The sequence below is a fragment of the Eleginops maclovinus genome, chromosome 12 (assembly GCF_036324505.1).
Source record: "Eleginops maclovinus isolate JMC-PN-2008 ecotype Puerto Natales chromosome 12, JC_Emac_rtc_rv5, whole genome shotgun sequence".
Classification (NCBI taxonomy): domain Eukaryota; kingdom Metazoa; phylum Chordata; class Actinopteri; order Perciformes; family Eleginopidae; genus Eleginops; species Eleginops maclovinus.
In genome coordinates this window covers 12752264-12774097 of record NC_086360.1, presented here as the reverse complement: position 1 = coordinate 12774097, position 21834 = coordinate 12752264, and the positions used below count along the sequence as shown (strand labels likewise).

Genomic DNA, 21834 nt, shown 5'->3' with positions numbered 1-21834 from the left:
TCAAGATATCGTGATGAGCATTTTTCACCATGTTCTGACATTTAAAAAGGTAAAGCGGATAACCAATGAATTTATTAAAAAAGGTTGATTAAGATTATTTTTCAAACTTAATATTTAACTATCCAAACAAAACATTTAAAATGTCCTTATTGGAAACTTGTGATTGACATTTTTCACAGGGTGCAGGCAATGTTTTGCAATAAATGATGATTTATTATACAGCGAATACAGTCTGTAGATTAAGCGATAATGAACACAATCATTTGAATAAAAACAATACTAAGCCATTACAACGCACCACAAGTAACAAGATGAATGAAAGATGTAAAAGAAATAGAAAAACAAGTGCACATGCATGCAAATAACACGCACACTGAAGCCTATCATGTTGATTGATCGACTGATTTACTACAGGGTGACTGCGTGATTGATGATGAGCCTCACCACTCAGAGAAGCTCTGCATCCAAAGATCTTACCACTGTGTGTGTGTGTGTGTGTGTGTGTGTGTGTGTGTGTGTGTGTGTGTGTGTCTGTGTGTGTGTGTGTGTGTGTGTGTGTGTGTGTGTGTGTGTGTGTGTGTGTGTGTGTGTGTGTATGTGTGTGTGTTTGTGAGTGTGTGTGTGTGTGTGTGACCATTTGTTCCTGTCTGACAATATCATAAGTTTACATTTATCGTCTTATGTAGCCTATTGCATGTGTGCACAAAACTGAGATTTAAGGTGACAAAGGTAGCAGCTTCCAGTGTGCAGCCAAGCAGAAACGAGGAGCCAGCCCTCCTTTATCAAAAAAAAAAGAAGAATTAATTTGCATCTGCAGTAACAGCTTTTCCGTGTTTCCAAGTCACCCTGAGAAACATAAACCAGCAATATATCATTCATAGAGCTTTATTGAGCTTTGCAAGGGTTGGAAGTCACTGCAGGGAGGCTGGGTTTTCACTTTACAGTCTATTATCTCAGATTAAAACTCAGAGGCTGCTTGTTGCTGAGGACTGATCTACTAAATTGTTTATTTAGCGAAGAGTCAGACTGGCAGAGGCAGAATTACACAAACCATCTCCATTCTCTTCCTAGAACTGGGGATTTAAGGCAAACTCTGCGTATTTTAAGCTAGATTCAATCACTTGGACCCACACGAGGTATCTATCTCCGTATGACACAAAATATAACAGAAAAACCACGTGCTAAAATTGAGGGAGGGAGATGGAGGAAAAGTGGTGGAGAAAGACGTGATGCCAAGTGACACTCGCTGGAAGCCTTCTCCTGCACAGCTTCCAGCGAGGATACATTACATAACTTCACTCCCAAACTCAGCTTTCGGGAGCAACAGTGGGAACAAATGAGCCGCAGAATCTCAAAAACCAAGATGTTAATATCAATTCGAGAAAAATTATTCTGTCCAGCCTGTCTGTTTAACTTGAGACGCAGTTTTTCTTTTGCCACATGCAAAACAAAGAGATCACCATTTTAACCTGTGTCTTACCTGCATGTTGTCCTGTGTTGTAAAGGCGAAAATGATGGCTGATTTCTGCCCGAGTGTGTATCCTCTCTGCGCCGACCCTCAACCTCAGACTGCCGCTCCGCTGGATGCGAAGGAATGCACACACGCTGTCACACACACGCGGAGGGTGGGGGGAGTGAGGGGTGCAGCCACAGAGGAAACGAGCGGACCTTCATTATTTTACAGCTTTATATGATGTAACGGCAGAGTCAACAGGCTGGCAGTGGATTAAAGCTTTTAATATATCATCCTAAAATATGACCTGCAGTAGGTGAACACATGGGTTAATGATTGGAAAGACTGCATATTGAGGGTATGCCAATCATACATACTTAAGTGAACATTAATACATGATGACTCGAGATTTAATGATTTCATTTAATCATCTTCACTGCAGGATGTATCATACATTCCTGTTGCTCTGTTAACATATGAAGTCCCTTTATGTGATTAATTCATACATAATAAATCATCGAATAAAGTAAGCTAATACTTCATACAAATGTTCATTTCAAAACCATTTGCAGAAAAGTACTTATTCTCATGCATTAAATCATTTGTTATGAACTGTATTAGAAAGTGGTTAACACGGTTTCTAACATTGATTAATACCTGACAGCCCAAAACATGTTCTGATTAACTTCTCTATAGCTTTAGTAAAGAATGTCTTAAAATGTTGAACTTAAAATGTGATTAATATGTTGTTTTTGACACTATTATTAGTAGGGTTACCTGGTTGCGTATGGTGCTGAGATGTACAAAAGACATGTAGGCAGCCTCAAAAGAGACAATTTCTTCAGTTTTCATTCATCGTTCCTCCTCCAGGACCACTTTGGCCAATTTCAAAATGTCATGCGGACAGGGGAAGTTCCCTGTGTGTGTGTGTGTGTGTGTGTGTGTGTGTGTGTGTGTGTGTGTGTGTGTGTGTGTGTGTGTGTGTGTGTGTGTGTGTGTGTGTGTGTGTGTGTGTGTGTGTGTGTGTGTGTGTGAGTGTGTGAGTGTGTGAGTGTTGCATTAGATTACAGTGTGATTGTCATTAGAGTGATTGGTACAGAAATGCAATTAAAGTCCTGCTGGAAAACCCTTGTGAGGTCGGTGTGGAACTGAATCAATTTATGCGACCTTGGCTCTCTGTGAAGCTGCCCAGAGCAGAGACAGAAGGAGTGAGAGAGAGAGAGAGAGAGAGAGAGAGAGACACACACACACACACACACACACACACACACACACACACAGTGAGAGAAAGGTAGAAAGAGTGTGTAGCAAGCATCAAGCCAGGTCAAGTATCTTCACACATCATGTTGATTGCATAATGAAGAGCCGGGAAATAGCCTGCAGGATGAATGAGGAAAGGCCATCTGTCTAATACGATTCTTGCTATTAGTTACAAAAGCTGAAGACGTGTTTCTATATGTTTCCACAGAACACAGATGTCAGCTAGAGCAAATAAACATTCACACAGAGTTTCGTTTCAGAGCTGGCCAAAAGTACAGTATGTCCACAAGTGGAGATAACATTGAGCCTGCTGTTGATGCTGGTTGTGATAAACAGAAAAATGGAAATGATCACCCGGGGCTGATGACATACTGCATGCACAAAACTACCAATTAAATGGTAATGTTGAGTCATCTTCTTTTTGGGAAACAGTGTTTAAAAACAAAAACAAAACCTGAACATAGACAGCTGCAAACAAAAGAACAAATGAACAAAACTAAAATGAAGTTGGGGGGAAGCAGACAAATCTATCAAGCAGGTCATTGCTATTTTTTTCTCTTAACATTAATTGAGAGAACATTGCTCTATGAGGCCTAATGTGACTGAAATCCATCAATTTCACAGATTGAGATGATTCATTATAGCATGTATCAGTTACCATCAGCACTGTACAACCTATACAACATTTTACATGTTAATCCATCAATAGTAATGATCCAAACATTTTGGACACTGAAACAGGCTACCCTGAATCATGGGAACTTTATATACATTAAGCACATTTTGTAGCTTTACTACCTTTGTACTTTCAAAAGTTGTCCATTTGAATACAGGGCTTTGACTTTAAAAGGAGTGGTAGAAGTTATATTTACTAAGTACATTAAGTAATCTGATACTTCTTCCATCACTGACGGCAGCTTGTTTGGATAATACAGTTAAGATTACACTGTACAATATATTATAATAGACTTGATTAAAGGTTGCATCATATGATCAACATTTTTAACAACAATTTTCATAAAAGATCACTAGAGCTTTAAGTACAACATCCCAGGCATGAAATACTGCACATTTTTGTGAAGTTGCTGATTGTATATATTTTGAGAATATGCAACACAATACATCTCGGGTCAGGCTCTATGGAGAGGTCAGGAGAAGATTATAACGCTCTTTCAGGAAGGTCTTATCTCTAAAGAGACTTTTACTAAAGTGGATTTTTTTTCTAATCTGAAATCAGTCAGCATCCTCGTCCTTGTCTCACACGTTATCTCCATCTCAGCATTTCTCTCTCTCCTCTGGTTTTCCACGTTATCCCTCCCCTGCCCTGGTTGCTTTGCAACTCATGCACACAAATGACACAAATCATTGCTTCTTCTCTCATTGGATGGGCATCATTTAGAGGCCAATGAAGGAGGACCGTGTATTGAATGGTGAAGTGAGGAAACATTCAGGAGGGGCTGACATACACACACACACACACACACACACACACACACACACACACACACACACACACACACACACACACACACACACACACACACACACACACACACACACACACACGTTTTAACACAGAGGAAGAACTCACACACAATAAATGTGACTGAAGATGGTTGAAGATCGGAGTGGCTCTGTGATGGGGGAGTGTCCCCTAAAGGTTCATTGTCTTAGGTAAAATTAGGCAGGAGTTGCTACTTTCACATAATTGTCTTTTCCACAGCAATGACACAACAGCAGATTAGGATTGGATTCAACACTTGATACTGTACTATAATGTGTGTTAATATACATGCTGCTTGTCGGCTTAAAGCCTGTCACCGTGACAGAAGGAAGAGGTGGAGAAGGGGGTGGGGTTGCTCATCAAAGCACTGTACAAATCCTGTCTGCTGCAGGCTGAGGGACAGCGGAGATTCCCCAATAAAATACTAAATATAGCATAAACAAAGCTGGGATGATACAGTCAGTAATTGGCTTTCACCTTTAGAAGAAATAGAAGAATAACTAACAAAATCATACACAAACATGCAGGCACACACACAACGGCAACCTGGGTGTAATTCACCCCTCAGAAGGATTTCATGTTTCTATGGAGAAGAATGGCTATTTTTAGAAGCGATATAAATAGCTATTTCTGTAGTTCCAACACTTGTATTCATGAATGTGCCCCAAAGCCTTTTCTGTATATTATTTCCCTATCACCGTGTGTCTCAGTGGACTTGTGCCTCAAAACAACACGTTTAAATATCCAGCTGCTCTCCCTGCGAGTGTGTGAATAACAGTCAGAGACATGAGGACAATGATCTGAAGTCTGTCTCAGTGACAGTAGTGCTGAGGTCGCAGAACCCACTGACACTCAGAGGGATAAGGGCCTGAGTGTAACTGGTGATAGGTCACATTCATCAATAGTCTTTCTACAGCCCTCCTCGGACCAATAAAAGCAGTATAGCATCAACATAACAATCGCCTCTGGAGGAATACTGCATCACGAATCCGCACTATACTGTATGTCCTCTCGGAGCACGAGAAACCATAATGAAGACCGTTTGGTATCCTGATGTTTTCAATTAGGATAAACAACAGGGTTTAACGGAGACCGAGGATTAGTCAAGTAGGCACAAAGCAGCCGAGGGACACCAGCGACTTATCCTGGAGGCGAGGGTGAAACAGGGAGCAACTTTGTAGCCGTGGAAACAGTTGCTAAGTAGCAAAATAAGGCATCCCTGGACAAATAGGGACAACAATATGATTGTGCAGGAAAAGAGGAGGAAATGTAATTTTAAAATATAATTTCACATGCTGGTTGAAAACAAAAACGAGTGAATGTGAGGAAATCAGTGAGTTTGTGGTTTTTATAGCATTAAATCCCACAAGAAAGCTCACAGCTGTAATACTCTGCAACACCAAACGATGAGAGTGAACCATGAAACTCAACAGAGGTGCAACTCACGATTCAGTTCATTTCCTGCTTAGTCTAACAAATGTCAGAAATAATTGTCTAGTCTTCAGTATTTTTGACAGCCAAGCTTTACAAACTGCTTTTTTTGTCTAATGAACAGCTTCAAACCTAATAGTTATGTAATGAATAAGACAAAAATAAATAAACAGGAATCAGGGAATTAGTTTGATTTCAGCTCCATTTTGTATATAGAAGGTTAAACCGTACTTTCTGGGTGATAACATTTCCAAACGTATTTAGCTAAATAAACCATTGAACAGACGACTAGATTACCTGATACATACATCATACAAGCACTCAAAAAAGGGAAGACCACCCCTTTTGGTGATATTTTTCTAAACCTTAAATGTGCAATCAATTGAGGTTTTGTGAAATAATGCATGTTTAAGAATCAAAAACTTTGGATAATTTACAGTAATGCATCAGCTGCAGCTTGTCTAGGTGTCATTTGGATCACCACTCAACAAATAGTGTTGTACACATTTCAAATGTCACTGAGAAAAAATGTGGATCAACTCCTGTGCTGATTATTTTGTCCCACCCCATCCTGATCTTTTTCCGTCTCCCTCGCTGCTGTGAAATCTGATTGACAGAAAAAGGGACATCCCATTAATATGCTAATCCAGCGGGGATGACTTTAACAAGGGAGCACAGTCAGAAATACACGTGTGCCAACTAATGAGGCCCGCTGTGTGAAACTAAAGCTCATGGATGAGGAGCGGGCGATATGAATGTACTGTGGTTGTATGAATAAAAAGTGAAGCTGCGTTTTTGGAGAGGGAATCCCTGCATCCTCAAACCACAAAAACGCATCAGCACACTGCCTCCAAAGCTTTGCTAAAGAGGGAATGAAATATGCATCAGGGTGTTTGTAGCAGCATGTGCGACTGGTATGTCCTAAGGATGTGATTGGCTCTGTGCTGGCATCAATAATCCATGCAAACTGCTATAGTGGAGAGACAGCAGAGCACTGAGGGCTTATGTAAGGGAGTGTCAGGTCTAGGGGTTGGGTTGGGGTCCTCCAGGACTTTACTGACTGACAAGAAAGGGAAAAGAACTAAACAAGATGCACATAAATATGTTGACAGTGGAGAACAAAGACACATCCATTCTGCGGGATCATGTATGAGTGAGAACCTATGGTGTGTTTTGACATCTTTCCTCCACAAGCAGATTGCTTTGTTGCTGACGGCGTTTTTTAAAAATGGATTTGAAAGATGTCTCCAGGAGTCTCCTCCCTGAGCGGGGGGAGGAGCTAGTACAACCCGCTCTCCTCTGTCACAGTGAATGAGGCATGCTCAGTATACTCCCCCTGCCTTAAAGAGAGTGAGACAGCCAGCAAGTGTTTCATTCCTCTCCCCTTATCTGCACAGTCAAAGTCCCCTGCCTCAAGAAAGCAATTTAAAGGCCAGACAGCCAAAGAGGAGAGAGCGAGAGACAGGAATCCAGCCCCGTGATAAAACTGTCGAGATCAGGAATACAGGCTGCATTAAGCAAAAGAGTAAGACAGCAATCATATATGAAGGGATTAAATAAGAGTAATTGCTTGAATTTGATCTTGATAGTGGTCTTCATTCTGCTTAAAGTCTGTTAAAACTGTTACTATCTCAAAACTCATGTCAGGAACACACAATGGTACATCATTTAAATGATGACACTGACGATTTAAGGTAGAGGTATTGATAATGTTCTTTTAACTCTGATATATTTTTAATTTGGAATACTTTTATTTACCTTATAGAAACTAATACAATGCTTTGAGGTCTCCCAGTTTTACAATACTGCTCTCACTGTGATGCTGTGATGTGACAAACTCCTAAAAAGTAAGCATACCAGCAGATAAATGCCACAATGCTGGGCCATTTGTGAGCAATGTCAGCAGTTCCTTAAGGGACTTCTGTTTTTTCCTTCAAATAAATTAAAACATGTAGGACAATCAATAGTCACAAAAAGTTCCCAAAGTAAAACTCATTTTGGTTTGAATGATTCTTCATATTTGTGATAATCCAAGCACAAAAAAACCCATCCACTAAATTCACAAATTCAGTTTAGACAGTAAGAAGTAAGTGAAAATACAAAAACAAACGAAACAGAAATACCAAGTCAGCATGCTGGAAAGTTAGGCGTTTGAATGATGTAGCTTTCAAAGTGACAAAAACAAGACATTTTGTCTGACTGGCCTAACTCATAATAACAGCTCCGAAATACTTAATTAAAATAAAGCATGTCTGACATAGGGGTCGATTCAGAAGCGGAAACCCCAATTAGGTTGAACCCTCTTTGCTCTGTTCCAGGAAGTAATTAATGTTAACCTGGATGGCAGTGGTTAATTAAATATTGAAGCAACTTAAATGGCAGTGCTGTCGCTTTGCTTTAGCGGTCACCTCCTTAGATGGCAGTCCCATCTCTTTCCTCCGTTCTGCATCTGGAACAGGGACTCTTATCAGGTAAATCCAAGGCTGCAGTACATCGTCTACCAGCAGCACATTGTGTTATAGAAAATATGATAATAAGTGCCCAAAGCTTCCCTTATGAGTTTTCAAGAACATTTCTGTACAGAGTATAGAAAAATGGGGATAGCTGGATTTAGACAACTCCAACAGACATATTAGGAATTATAAAATACATGGATCGTATTTATTCGCAATAACATCAGAAAAGTCCTACTTTATTAGAGTGGAGCCCTGATGGATTTTGATATTTTTAGGAGTGTGAGATTAAAATGACAGGCAATCTACTGTGAGGTTTTAATCTGCTCTGCTGTCTCTACCTCAGGCTGCTTTTAGTCTTGATTCAACCAGGACAGTAAAGATCCGATTTTACAGTGATGGCTTGGAAAACAAGAAAATGCCTCTTAAACTAAAATTGTGAATAACCTTTGGTGAAAATGCTACTCTGGGCTTGCCTTATCACACTTTTTCTTAAATCACAATATATTGAGCAGCCTTTTTGGCTTGGGATAACTATGTTCCTACAGTATATGTGTTGTATAAGGCAAAGAAAGTGGTGGCCTATCTGCCCAAAGACTAGCCTTAATATAGCATGACAAGAAAATGGCTAAATCTCAGAGACTACTAGCAAAAGCATACAATCAAGTGTCTCCAAGCCAGTTATATCACATATATGCACATATATGCAGTGTAAATCTATCACATGTAAGTCAAACTATCAAGGTTAGTGTAGATGAGAAGCAGAGTGAATTTACCAGTCATGTTGCATGCTCGTAGCCTTTAACTGTCACTGTAACTTCTTTGGTTTGGCCTAGCAGGAAAACTGGAAACATTGTCCAAACGTAACACAGTCCACCTACTAGCACTTCTTAGTTTATTAATACATTTGTTGTTTGTTTAATTGCAATTTATAAACCTGATTGTAAACACGACCAGATTAATGTATACATTTTTCTGTAAATTGACTGGAAACTGGCAGTGCGGATAACGTGTTCAGTTTTTTGGAGGTAGATTAAAGTTAGACAAACGAAATATAACGTTTTCTCCAGCTGTGTTTGTGGTGTGCTAAGCTAAAACAAGCTAAGCCAATGCTTTCTTTAGCTGTAGCCTTTAGCTTGTACTGTATCTTCTCATCTGTCTCACTACGTCAAGCTCTTTTAAATGAAAACCCATTTTTGCCAGTTCAAAAGAAAACGAGATAAAAGCGTAGCCTTGTGAGTAAAAATATAAAATAATCCTGTAACTAAAATATGTTAAACTTTATTAAAACAACAATTTACTACTTCAGAAATAACGGGAAACTCTTAAAATATTGACTTGATATTTGAGAAATGTGTCTCTTATTTTTAGCCCTAATAGGCAAATCATTGAGATACAGAGGTCCAGTTATTTTGAGATTCTATCTAATTTTTGGGAGAAGGTGTTGAGGTATAACATATAGCGATATGTACATTGTATGACTCCATGTATTACTGTGTATCATATTGTTTATGTAAGTAGATGCGACTACTATTGTGTTCTTTGGGTAGCGCTGTGGCACATGATTGTGATGTCAAGAGTTAGTTACGCCCCTTCTTTGTCAGTCTCATGTCTCTTGACCTGTGAACAACAAATAAACTACGCTGAGACGAATGGCTAAATTGAACTTTGAGAATAGTCACCTTTCCGCTGCAGATAGGTTTAAGAATCTGAGTCTGAGAAACAGAAAGTTTCTCAAAATAGGTTTACAGCAAAGTTTTTGTATCACATTGGAGGAATTGGGTTTCCACACAAAAGTCTCTAACGCAGGCAAACCAAAGAAAATGGCATTAAATTTGACAGGCAGCAATAGATACCAGCTGGTCCCTTTCTATTCCTGTCACGGTATTTCATTATAGACACTCTGCTCTGTGTATAGTGGGGAAGTTCAGTTCAGACTGCTGCCAGATGTGGCTGCCAGTCAGATTAAAATTAAGTGAGGATTTGAAAGTGTCTGGCTGCAGAAAAACACATTGACCAGTTGCATAGAGACTGACATACTTGTGTGTTTCAAATAGTGTTCGCTGTTAAATTAAATCCTTGATTATTCAAACGTTTCATTCAGTTCTTTCACTGAGCTGCATTAAACCAGACCCGAAGCTCTGCTGACTTCTGTAAGGTAATGTCTTACAATGAGGGACTTGCAACATGTCCTTGACATTGGTCATATAGCTACGAGTTCATCAATCTGATTTAACTGACAGGTGCTCTCCATCACAAGATGAATCCATACCCATTGCCATTTGTTAAACCTATCACACTTTAGGGGAAAACTGCCAAATGGAAATTGAGAGTAGCCTACATTTCTTCAAGATAAATGATAAGACAAATGTGAACTGACAGGTGATTATGGTTTAATAATTCTCTGTATTTCACAACAAAAAGTACAGAAAGAGCACCACCCAGTGGTTACACATGGTTACTGTATCATATTAACAGTACCATCTTTTGGAATTTGTTTTTAACTTTGATGTGCTTTTTAAGTTCAGATATCTAAAAGTCCTTCTAGGAAAATGTACTCTGAATCTCTTTGGCTTTAGTCAAATTGCAGTTTCAGGCCCAAAGAGGAACAATTATTTAATAGTAACATAGAAAGGCAGAATTAAGTGGTGCCCTCCGTATATCATTTAAAGTGGTGCCAAAAAGGTAGGATTTATTACCATCTTTCAGTTGGGATGGTTTTGGATTGCACTCAGTAAATCTAGATCAAGGCAAGTACAAACAGACCTAAGTTTTACCAAAAATGAAGCCTCACACCAACACACCTAAGTGTTAGAGAAAAGTACAAATGTTCAGAGAAAGGGTTATCATTTGCTGGATTATGGGGTTTCTTGTGATCAAAGGAGTCCAATAGAGTGTAGTAAGATGGTTAAAAATACTGAGATTTAAATTATGAATGGAGTTTTAAGAAACATTAATACAGACAAACTGAATCCCTTTGAAGACCAGTTTGCACAGCATGTGTCCAAAACTTGCCCAAAAATGTCAGAAACAAAAAGAGTATTGGAAACTATTTGAATCATTTATTTTGGATTGAGTCAATGAATACAAAAACATTTGGGGTTGACTGATGAAACCACAGGAAGTATTTACAAATGCATTATCTACAAGAAGGAATAGGATAGTTGAAATCTGCTTTCCAAAATGGGCAAAAAGAGAGGGACACACAAAAGTTGAAGTGAAGTGTTTGAATATACATCGGGTCTGTCTTTCACAGCCAGTGGCTTTGAACACAAAGTCAAAGCACTGAACCTTCATCACATGTAAAGCATCACTCATGCAGCCGACAGATGACACTCCACCTCCTGCTGTGAATCTCATTAGACAGGAGATCATAGACCTCAGAGAGATCAGCGACCACCATGCGATCACTTCAGCCCCTCAATCACTCAGAACAAGTCCTAGTCACCTTCTTTCCTCTATCCTCTCTTTTGGACCGTGATGAACAATTTAGGAAGCTTCTTCATCAATCTTAGGTGCCAAGTAGTATTTGACGTGTCCCATATCAGCAATCTTGTACTCCACCACTGTAGAAAGAAAACAAAGAAAGTTAGTTACAGTTTCAGTAACATCTTTAGAATCCAAACACAGAGTTTGTTTATAAACAGTTAAAAGAAGGACTTACCGAGGGGGATATCAGCAGACATGCTGAGGGTAACGGTCTTGGACAGAGGCGTTGCCTTGGTGAAGAAGTTTAAGTAGTTGAGGGCAAAGATTAGCTGGACAGGTTCATTCATCTCAATTGTGACCTGCAAACAGAAGATGAGAAAAAAGGTCCAATTTAACACTTGCCTTCACAAAACAATACAAACGAGCAGTAAATAAACAAACCCTTTTCCATTTGAGAGCTTAATGCTACTTCTTAAAATATGTATTTTCCTCTTCAATATTTTAATGATGAAAAAAGAAGAAACAGGCATTTCCAGAACTGGCAGAATTACAAGAAACTGTTTATTTTCACATAAAAAAGGAATCCGACTTAGATATCTGAGGAATAACAATAAACACAGTTGTGCTTTAACTATTACCATAATGAACAATTAACCTGCAGATTGTTTATTTTTTTACTGTATGGTTTAAGTCGATACGTAAGAAAATGAAAATTGTCCCCCCTCAAAGGCAAAGGTAATTTCTTTAAATAGTTGCTCAGTGTAAAACCAAAAGGATGTTCAGATCAAGCATTACATCAATGATAGATTACTGAAAACCCAAACAAAGTAAATGCTAATGATGTTCAACAACAGATTATTGGTCTGGCTACACGGCATATTATTAATATATATATATTCATATTATTTATGATTTTATTTTATATGATTTCTGGAGCTCGTTTAGAGGACCCTAATGTCTATAAAGAATAGATTTTGAGTTTGCCAGACTTGATAAAAATCGATATATATTTTCATATCAACTGTCAATATTGTTATTAGAATTAATACTCACTGCCTCCTCCTCTTTGTCTACATTGCTGGTCTGGGACAGTTTGACGTTTCCTGTTCCCAACTCTCCAGAGGCGGAGAACTTGACTCCGTCCTTGGCACAGGAGATCATGACGGCGTCACCAATCTGGGACAAGTCACGGCAGATACGGGCAAACTCCCCGGAGGGCATCTTCACCACACAGCTGTACTCCTGCTCCTGAAGGGAAAGACACAGACAGAACGGTTAGGAACACCTTGCATGAAATTAAATTAAGCACGTAAAGATAAGGAAAGGACCAAAATAACTTACTGGAATACCGAGCTGCTCCACATCCAGATCCATCAACTTCATCTCATAATCTGAAACTTTCTCCTGGTCTGCCAGAGTGAAGAGAAAAATGTAAGTAAAACATTGAGGCTGATAAAAAAACTTTTGTCAAGTTGCTTTGATTCTGCTTTAATGTCAATTAACTTACTGATCGTCTCAAACACGAGGGCGAGTGTGTCTGCATTGTCTTCTGCTCTGAGGGTGATGATGTCTTCGTTTCCTGCGCACTTCAGGATTTTTGACATACTATACAGGAGAAAAAAAAAACAAGCCAAAATTGTTACAAACCACAAAACAACCAATTTACAAGAAATATACTGAGTAAACACACAAACATTACAATAAATCGTTCAAAGGAATAGTAAATTAATTTGGTATTACAGGAAAATAATGTTTTTCACCTTTTGTATGAATTTCTATTATAATACATTTCTTAGGGTTTTGGGCTGCTGCATAGGTTGCAATGCAATTTTATGATACATGATCATCATTACCAATTATCTATCAGTTACAATTACTTAATTGTGCTTAAACATAAACAATGAAAAACCTCTAAATTACAAGTTCATATCTTCACCTATATCTGAAATGTTTTTGGCAAAACAAAGACTTAAAAACGAATAGCTATACCATATAGCTATAAAATGACATACATTGGAAAGTAAATGAACGACAATAAAGTAAACCACGTGTCTATTATAATCTTGAGTATATAGCATATCTGTATTGCTATATTTCTCTTTATGTAAATGATGCTAAACTATTCAAAAGCTCAGTGACTAAAAGCACCGGCATTCTGTCACAGGGCCGGGAAGCAGTGAAACGGAAGTGGAAGTTCCCGGGTTGAAAACAATTCCCGCCAACCCGCCACACAGAATTTGGCGCTCAAATGACGTAGTTACATAATGACAACGCAGCTGTCGCCTGCACCACATTTAGTTATTAAAAACACAAAATTAAACTTATTGTTAATCCAATCGGGCTATATGCAAATAGTACAGGCACAAACCTCAGGATTTTAAGCAGAGAGTAAAGAGTTAACTTTCCACTCTTGTAGAGAGGCATGCCCGGGCAATTCTGCCAAGATGGCCACTGTCTTTGTAAGCTTCAGATAATAGACATTACATTTATGCGTATAAAATAAACTCAAATGACGGGTTTTAAAGTGTGTAACGTTAGCAGTTTTTAATGAACATAAAAAACAACCACACAATCCAAAACTCTGCTGTTCTTTATCATTTCAAGCAGCGCCAAACTTCTGCAAATCAACTTGTCATCTAGTGAGACTTAATGTGACGTGAGACAGCAAATGCATCATTTATGTGAGCCAACATCCTAAACAACCCAACGAATGTACCACTTAAAGGTTTTCTAGCCTTAATGAGTTTTAAAGTGTGCTGCACCTGCTGAGGTTGACTCCCATGGCGAGGTTTCTGTCGCATCGGTAAGAGTCAAAGCCGTCGTGCCGCAGGGTGAGCTGCACCAGCGAGACGTGAGAGGAGTCCATGCTCTGCAGGGAGATGCCGGACGAGCTGACGTCCCAGCAGGCCTCTGTGATGAGGTCCTTCAGAGCCTCCAGCACCTTCTTCAGGATGGATCCCTGTACCAGTCGAGCCTCAAACATGGTTGCTGTGGAGTTTTAAGTCTGCGTAGATTCAAACGAAGAGATTACTCGCGTTACTCCGTCAGTGTGGAGGCTAGCAAATTGAGTTATCACCGAGTGTGAGAGCAAGAAACTCCTCTACAAGTTCAGGCTTTGTGTTGTTAGCTGGCAGCCGTGCAGCATGCAGACACAACTCTCACTCCAGAAGAAAGGTTTGAGCTGTAAACGCGCGCTAACCTCAGATTATAATGACTCGGCGTTGTTGCGTCATTTCCGTGTCCGTTGTTCGTACGTCACAACCGCGAACATGAGTGGTGGGCATTGATGTCCGCCATGTTGGAGAGGACAATTCTGTATAGCTTAAAACCAGATAGACGTGGATGTATTCAGGCATAACATCAAAACATGACTTTATTCAAATCAGGTAGTCAAAAGTCAATTTATTTCAAGATCTTTAAGAGTTTGCTTTGACCCTTTTGCAAAATAACAGTTCAATGGCCAAATAACAATGATCATGTTTATCAGACAAAATGTAGGTTATTATTTTGTGAGGACAATGGACTATGTGTGGCAAACTATTGTTATTCTCCCATAACCCTTAAGTGTTTTATATAACAAATGTACCATGATGCAACTCAAAACAAATATCTTAAACACATGGTTGAAAAAACTTTTTACCCCAAATATATTAGAGAATTATCGGTTGCAAAACAATTTAAACTTGCAACTTTCCATGTAAACCTTCTCAACAACTACAGGACATTCTTCCTTCTACAAAGCAGTTACCATTATACCAATAAGCTCAGTAAGGCACAATATGTCCGCTTTTTTCCTTGTCCCCTGATTCTGATGTATTATGTAGGTTATGCAAACCTGTGCAACTACTAACTATACAGAAAGAAGACAGAGTTCATTTTAATTTCAAATGTTTTATTAATCATTTAGAAGTGCTTGGTTTGATTGACACACAGCATTCCTTATCACACAACCCCATTTGTCATACACATACAGACTCACATAAAAAGGATGGTATTTTTATACTGCCATTTAACCCCTGAGTATATAAATGCAATGTGATTTAGGCCACTTAAGAGCAAGGTCATTGAGACTTTGTGTAAGCAGGACAAACTTCACAAGATCTTAGAAAAGGGAAGGAGGAACTTTCTTGCAGAAAAAAGTTACCAGAGGTATTAAGGAATGTCAATCAGGAAACATTGCACTATTTGCAATATGTTTTGTGGCAGGGTTAGGGTTTGATAGCATTGAGTGCAGAAGAAGTGGTCATTATGTTCCTGGTGTTTCCGTTTAGAGACTATCAGACAGGATGTAGTGGGTAGCCATGGCAAGGATGGGGGATCCTGTCGGGACCCCAGGGAAAGGGCCGCTGGACCCAGCGATGTCAACGTGGGAGTACGGCAGAGGTGCCTTAGAGTCCACACCGTGCTGGAATAAAATATATCAAACATGTTAATTACATTAAATTCTTTATACAGACAGAGTTATTGTAATTTATTATGACAAAGTGTGACACCTTGTCGAGCCCAGAGGCCATGATAAGGAAAGCTGCAGGGGTCTGATGGCCGCGAGGTGTAGCAGAGGATGGCAGGTTGTTGCACTGCAGAATATCCTCGTACTCGGACTTTCCCTTATGGAACGCGTAGTCCTCTCGTCTGATGGTGGACACCTCGAACACGTCGCCAAGTGCCTCTCCAGCTGCATGAGGGAGAACAGGTGATTGTTGTGATGGAGGAAATAAAGCTCTTTAAAAGTATCAAAGCATAACCCTAACACATTAATACAAATACTCTTTATGCATTTCCTTACAATCAATCAACAATTAATGGATTCAATTATTATTTCATTTTTTTTGCTAAGCTCTCAATTTGCTCAAAGCAACCAAGAGCAGCATTTAATTACCTTCAGGGTTTGTAAATGTACCAGTATAGTTTGAAAAACAATCTGTACTAGCTTTTTTCTGGAGCTTTCAGCCGCATCTCAAAGTCTTCATAAACAGGTTGCCATATGCGTTTGATACCTGAGGCAACATTGTTACCTGTTTGCTGACGACGGCCATGATATGCAGCTCAAAGTCCTTGAAAAACCTGACAACTGTTCCTCATGACAAAAATGAACTTTCACAGTTAAATTCCTGCGTAAAGTTTTCTCACCCTTCTGCCAATGAGCAGCGTTTTGGTTGCGATGGGCTGCCCCGTTATCCATGATGATCTACACAGAAACAAATGATTAATATTTCAATCTTTAACGCCTTTTCATCCGCAGTCAGTCATCTCAGTTTGAGGCAGTATTTCATTAAGACTCACAGAGTAATCGGGTCCCATTGCTCTGATGGCGTGACCGGTGAGAGTAGCGATGGTAAAAAGCTGGGGAGACTTCTCCTTAACTGCCTGCAGACACAGAGGATCAGAGTGAGAAGGGTTAGAAGAGCACAAAAGAAAAGAGGTTTATGATTTACAAATCATTTAATAAAGGGATGCAGTGACCTTCTCCTTCATCTCACAGAGCAGGTCCACCATCACCATGCGTCCCTCAGCATCAGTGTTTCCCACTCGCACTCTGCGACCAGCACGGGAGACCACCAGCTCATCGGCCACATAGCAGTCTGAGGAAATACAGACACACCCAGGCGATGAAACACATACCCTACTCACAGAAATGCATACAGTCACATGTACAATGGGAAAAATGTGGATGAAACTGACCTGCACCGACACTGTTCCTCACCATTGCCATGGAGCCGATGACATTCAGATGTTTTGGCTTCAGCTTGGCTAAAATCTAGAGAGCAGGAGTGGGTTAGGAAAGAAAAATAACTCCAAACCTACAGCATTACATTTCCAAGTTTCACGATCCATGTTTAATGTCTGTGTCATCTCTTTGCATTGCAGAAACATGTTCATCTCTTTACACCGAATATGGCTTTTGTTTATTATGACACGGCAGCATTCAGATCTTTGTCATCCCGTGTTGAATTTTTGTTCAAGTTGTGAGGTGCAGACTTGCAGATAACCCTCTCCGAAAGTGTATTATTCAGCGGCAAAGAAAGCATGGGGTGGGTTCATTTACCTGGAAGAAGCCAGCCACAGCAGCAGCTCCACACTTGTCCCTGTGCATCCCGGCCATGAAGCCACCGGCCTTGATGTCGGCTCCGCCTGTGTCGTAGGTGATACCCTGGAAAGAACCGCTAGTTATTTTTAAGCAGTCAGTCACACAGATGGAACAAAACTTTACAAACAAACCCAATGTTCCTTACTTATATTTCTCCCAACTAATGTTTATTATATTTTCTGAATTCATAATGGTTTAGTCTATGAAATGTCAGACAATAGTGAAATAAAGCCTTGATGATGATTTTGTTTACCCCACACTGTCAAAACCAAAACACAATTACTATCATATAAGATATATCATATTAATGTACAGTGTTTTAAGGGACACTTTGTGTCTATAGATAAATAAATACATAAATAATACATATTTTTTTCAGGTTTAGGTGGTTCACATGCAGCAGTCTGAAAGTCTCCTCTCACCTTTCCCACCAACATGAGCGTTGTCTGGACGGGCCCCTCTCCGCAGTACTGCAGCTTGATCACTCTGCCCTGGTGACGAGGGACACCTGTAGGATGAGAAGCCATGAATAGGTGTGGGAACAGCTAAAACCATTTCAATAACTGATGAAAACGTTTGAAGTTCTCGTACTGTCGGCACAGCGGTTGACTGCAGCCAGACAGGGATACTCCTTCTCCAGGACCTTCACGCAGCTCACCACTTCCACCTGGAGATTGCCAAACAAAACCAGTGTTTAGAAAAGTTGCTTTAAATGAAATTAGAACAAAACACTTAGAAATAGTTTCTACACATTTTTTCCTGATTCTAACATTGTGTCTAGACAGCATTCTGCTCACGTCACAACAGCTCTCATGCACGGTGACAGGACTGTTAATACCTTGCTGAATAAAATGTCTATATACACGTGTACTTATGTGAAAGAGGCATGAATTTAATGTCTAGGCGAGACACAAGCCTGCATGAAGCCAGTGATGAATGAGGGCTGCTGAAAAATGCTTGAGTAAAGTAAGCAATTGACAGGCTTGTGAAAAAGACACGGTGTTAAAATAAAGTCAACAGTGATCAGGTATCCTTCCTAACAATAAGAAGACAAGAGGATCAGGACATGAAGGTTCCTGCTACCTTCACAGGGCTGTCCTTGAAGAGTTCCTGGACATATTCAGCCACTCGAGGAGCAGCCATACGTTCAGGGTCAGAGCCGCCGATGTCCCGACAGGCCAGTCTGAGGAGCAACAGACAGCTGCTGGTGAACCAGTGAACATCACAACATGAGAAACCATCGCAGGGACTGAAGTGTGTGACCCACCTGCCACTCTCCAGGGCATCAGCCAACTCCACCAGCTTCCGCCCCTGAGCCTCCTGTGCCGCCCACAGACCCAGGACACACACCTTGAAGTTGCTCGCTTTCACATTCCACTCCCTCACTTCCAGGGGCTGTGGGGGGGAAAATGAGAACAATGGAGTATTATTGCCAGACATATATTTGCAGTTTCCTAGATAGGATTTTGGTGGATTTGGTAGAATTTAAATGTGCATCCTAATGATGTTTAAAGTAGACGATAAGGTGTTTTAACACTGTGTCCTAAAACAAATGCAAAAATAAATAAAATTGTTTTGTTTATTGAAATAAAATGTGTAATACGCTAAATAGATTTTACATCAGTTATTAAAAATAAGATGAAATATAAAACTGAAGTAGGAAACTATAATAATATAAAGAAGGTTGGTCTAGTAGCTCAGGCATTAGCCTTCACCATTGAGGCCGGCAAAAAACCGTGGGATGTAATGACCTACTATTGTTTATCTTTTTATATGTATTTTTCAGTTGTACAAGCTGAAACCCTAGCAAGTTACCTCAAATAAACTTGAGCATGAGTTATTTTCTCACCATGTAGAGAGCTTGAAGTGCCCCGAGCGCAGCCACCACGCTGCTGTTCTTGTATTCCTTGTGTGGGGGGCAGACCAGCAGGGGGCGCTGTATGCCAGCCTTCAAGGCCCTGAAAGGACACGGTGAGTGAGACGGGTAAAGAAACCTGAAGTTGAATCCAGAATATGACACACTTACAGGAGAAATCAGCTTCCATCAACTGACCTTTTGATGCCGTTGCCGGCTGCATCACTGAAGCGCCGAACGTCGTCATAGTCACGGTTCACCGGGCCAGTGGAGGCAAAGACCAGGCGGTTACCAGGGAGACCAGGCACCTTTAGGATGACCACCTCCTCCCCCAAACCACTGTCCACCTAGAGGAGGGGCAGATGGGGAAAGCGTCACACACAACAACTTAAAACAGCAACACTAAAGAACACATTAACCCACATCTTGTTCAAATTTACCAAAAAAATGTAACATTTGAAAGCAAAATAATGCAAGACAGAATGAAGGTTCACCTTCTTATTCTCATAATCCAATTTGGATTATGAGATCCAATCCAATGTTCACAGTAGCAGTAAAAGATAACTGTTTGAAATAAATGAAGCTCATTTAAAGTCCAGAAACAGTCCTACATAAGAATGCCTTCTAGTCCTACATAAAAATAAATTGTCATGTCAATTGATTCAAGGTGTGATAGATCCAAAGGAGGCTTACGTGAGATAATACATGACACTTACCGAGCTGTAGTCCTGCAGCGGTGCTTTCAGACACTCAAGCTCGGGCGGCAGTGTGTCGGCGCTCTGGGTCACCAACACGATGCCATCAAAACTAAGAACAAAGAAAACATCATCATCTAACAAATCTGTTCGAATTATTTATATTTTTTAAAACCTACCAAATCCTTGAAGTTTATGAGGAAGTGAAGCATCTTATTACTCACTTTTGGTTTTTGAGGTCGCTGGTCCATTCAACAGGCTGGACGCTGCACAGAGAAACACACGAAGACAAGTTATTTCCTCTTCTTGTATGAGCAATGTCAGCAAAATGTAAGATAGCTCAGACAGAGTGATGCAATAAGAGTCTCAAATCAGTTTCTAAAATGCAGGTTAATGATAACGGAGAGGGTCAAAGTGTGGAAACCTGTAGACCTTTGAGATCCACTTCAGTATCAGCTTTTAAAGGGGGTGACAGACAGTGGAGGAAGGTGACTGATTACATTTAAATTTAAGTACAATTTTAAGTTACTTGTAATTTATTCATGTAAATAAATGATATGCTACTTTATTATTCTACTCCACTACATTTTTTGAAGGAAACGTTGTACTTTAATCTCAAATATTGCAACTTTTTACTTTTCAGATTTTTTATATAAATTTAAATTTTCGAGCAAAATCAAATGTTTCTCCACATTTTACAGCTGCAACATTACAGCGTTGAACACATTAATAATGATAATTCTCTACTAAAATATATTTGCTCTTCATATAATTTCTGCCAATACTTAGTAAACATGTGAATGAAGGATAACAATGTATTTCTAAACGGTGGTACAACTGCTGCCTAAAGTAAAGGATCTGTGTACTTTGTCCACCACTGGTTGTTCTTCCACAATCAAACCTGTTTACTTAGTATGCACTTCATCAGGAGTATTGTCCACAGGTTGAGTATGATAATGTTGTAAACAGGTTAACAAGTCTATTTTAAAACTGGCCAGACATGATTGGCATCACATGACAATTGCACACGCGAATTGAGACTGAAAGTGAAAATCGTCAGAAAAAGAAAATAGGACAAAAGCCTGTGTGGGCCTGTCTAGTGTAAACTGAACCCAGAAGTAATCAAATATCTTCTGCAACATGAAAGGATCAGATTATATACTTTGAGCTGTGAGGGAACCCACAAATAAAGCATCACAGATAAATTAAATCACCACACTTAAATGTTTATTAATAAATCCAGTTTTTAAATGACGACATAAACCCGCTAATAAACAAAAACCTCTCAGATTCCCCCCGAGTTTTCATGCACAAAGCTGCATGTTAGAAAACATCTGAAGCCCAAAACGCACAAGGTAGGTAAAGTTAAAATAAAAACTGCTGTAATCTCACCTGGTGCACATTTCGGCTCTTCAACTCTCGTGTCTTTAGGGTGAAAGAGACAGCTGATAGCCGGCGACAACGGCTCCTTGTCTTATGTCTATCCGGTTGATCACATGATCCGTTAAAATGCATCCCGGTGCCTTCGCGGACAATCCAAAAATCGTAATCCCAATAATACGAGTCGTAAAATCCTAACTTTCGCCTGTTTAAATATTCAGTAGTTTATCAATGGTCCATTTGAAGTAAATAAAGTGTATTATAGCAAACAGACGCTAATTCAATG

At 39.7% G+C, this 21834-nt stretch overlaps 3 protein-coding genes across 3 annotated transcripts in view; all 3 read right to left on the bottom strand.

Moving 5' to 3' along the window:
• kcnip3b (Kv channel interacting protein 3b, calsenilin) overlaps positions 1–1612 on the bottom strand; it is a 32231-nt gene extending 30619 nt beyond the window's left edge. Inside the window, exon 1 of the mRNA XM_063898381.1 lies at positions 1481–1612. Coding sequence (XP_063754451.1) covers positions 1481–1486 — 6 coding nt within the window. The 5' untranslated portion in view covers positions 1487–1612. The remainder of the gene's footprint in view (positions 1–1480) is intronic.
• Positions 1613–11141: 9529 nt separating this feature from the next.
• Positions 11142–14730, bottom strand: pcna (proliferating cell nuclear antigen). Its single transcript, XM_063898039.1, has 6 exons — positions 14293–14730; positions 13038–13135; positions 12872–12939; positions 12584–12778; positions 11766–11889; positions 11142–11667 (listed from the first exon to the last, which is right to left on the bottom strand). Exons 1-6 carry the CDS (start codon positions 14511–14513, stop codon positions 11591–11593), a joined length of 783 nt encoding a protein of 260 aa, XP_063754109.1. The 5' UTR covers positions 14514–14730; the 3' UTR covers positions 11142–11590.
• A 675-nt stretch (positions 14731–15405) lies between these two features.
• On the bottom strand, positions 15406–21737 carry zgc:152830 (uncharacterized protein LOC767682 homolog). The gene is made up of 16 exons (XM_063897685.1): positions 21561–21737; positions 20393–20434; positions 20190–20280; positions 19672–19820; positions 19468–19576; positions 18886–19013; positions 18702–18801; positions 18210–18285; positions 18041–18126; positions 17577–17681; positions 17213–17288; positions 16994–17112; positions 16814–16897; positions 16661–16718; positions 16024–16205; positions 15406–15935 (listed from the first exon to the last, which is right to left on the bottom strand). Exons 1-16 carry the CDS (start codon positions 21569–21571, stop codon positions 15798–15800), a joined length of 1554 nt encoding a protein of 517 aa, XP_063753755.1. The 5' UTR covers positions 21572–21737; the 3' UTR covers positions 15406–15797.
• Between the last annotated feature and the right edge of the window lie 97 nt (positions 21738–21834).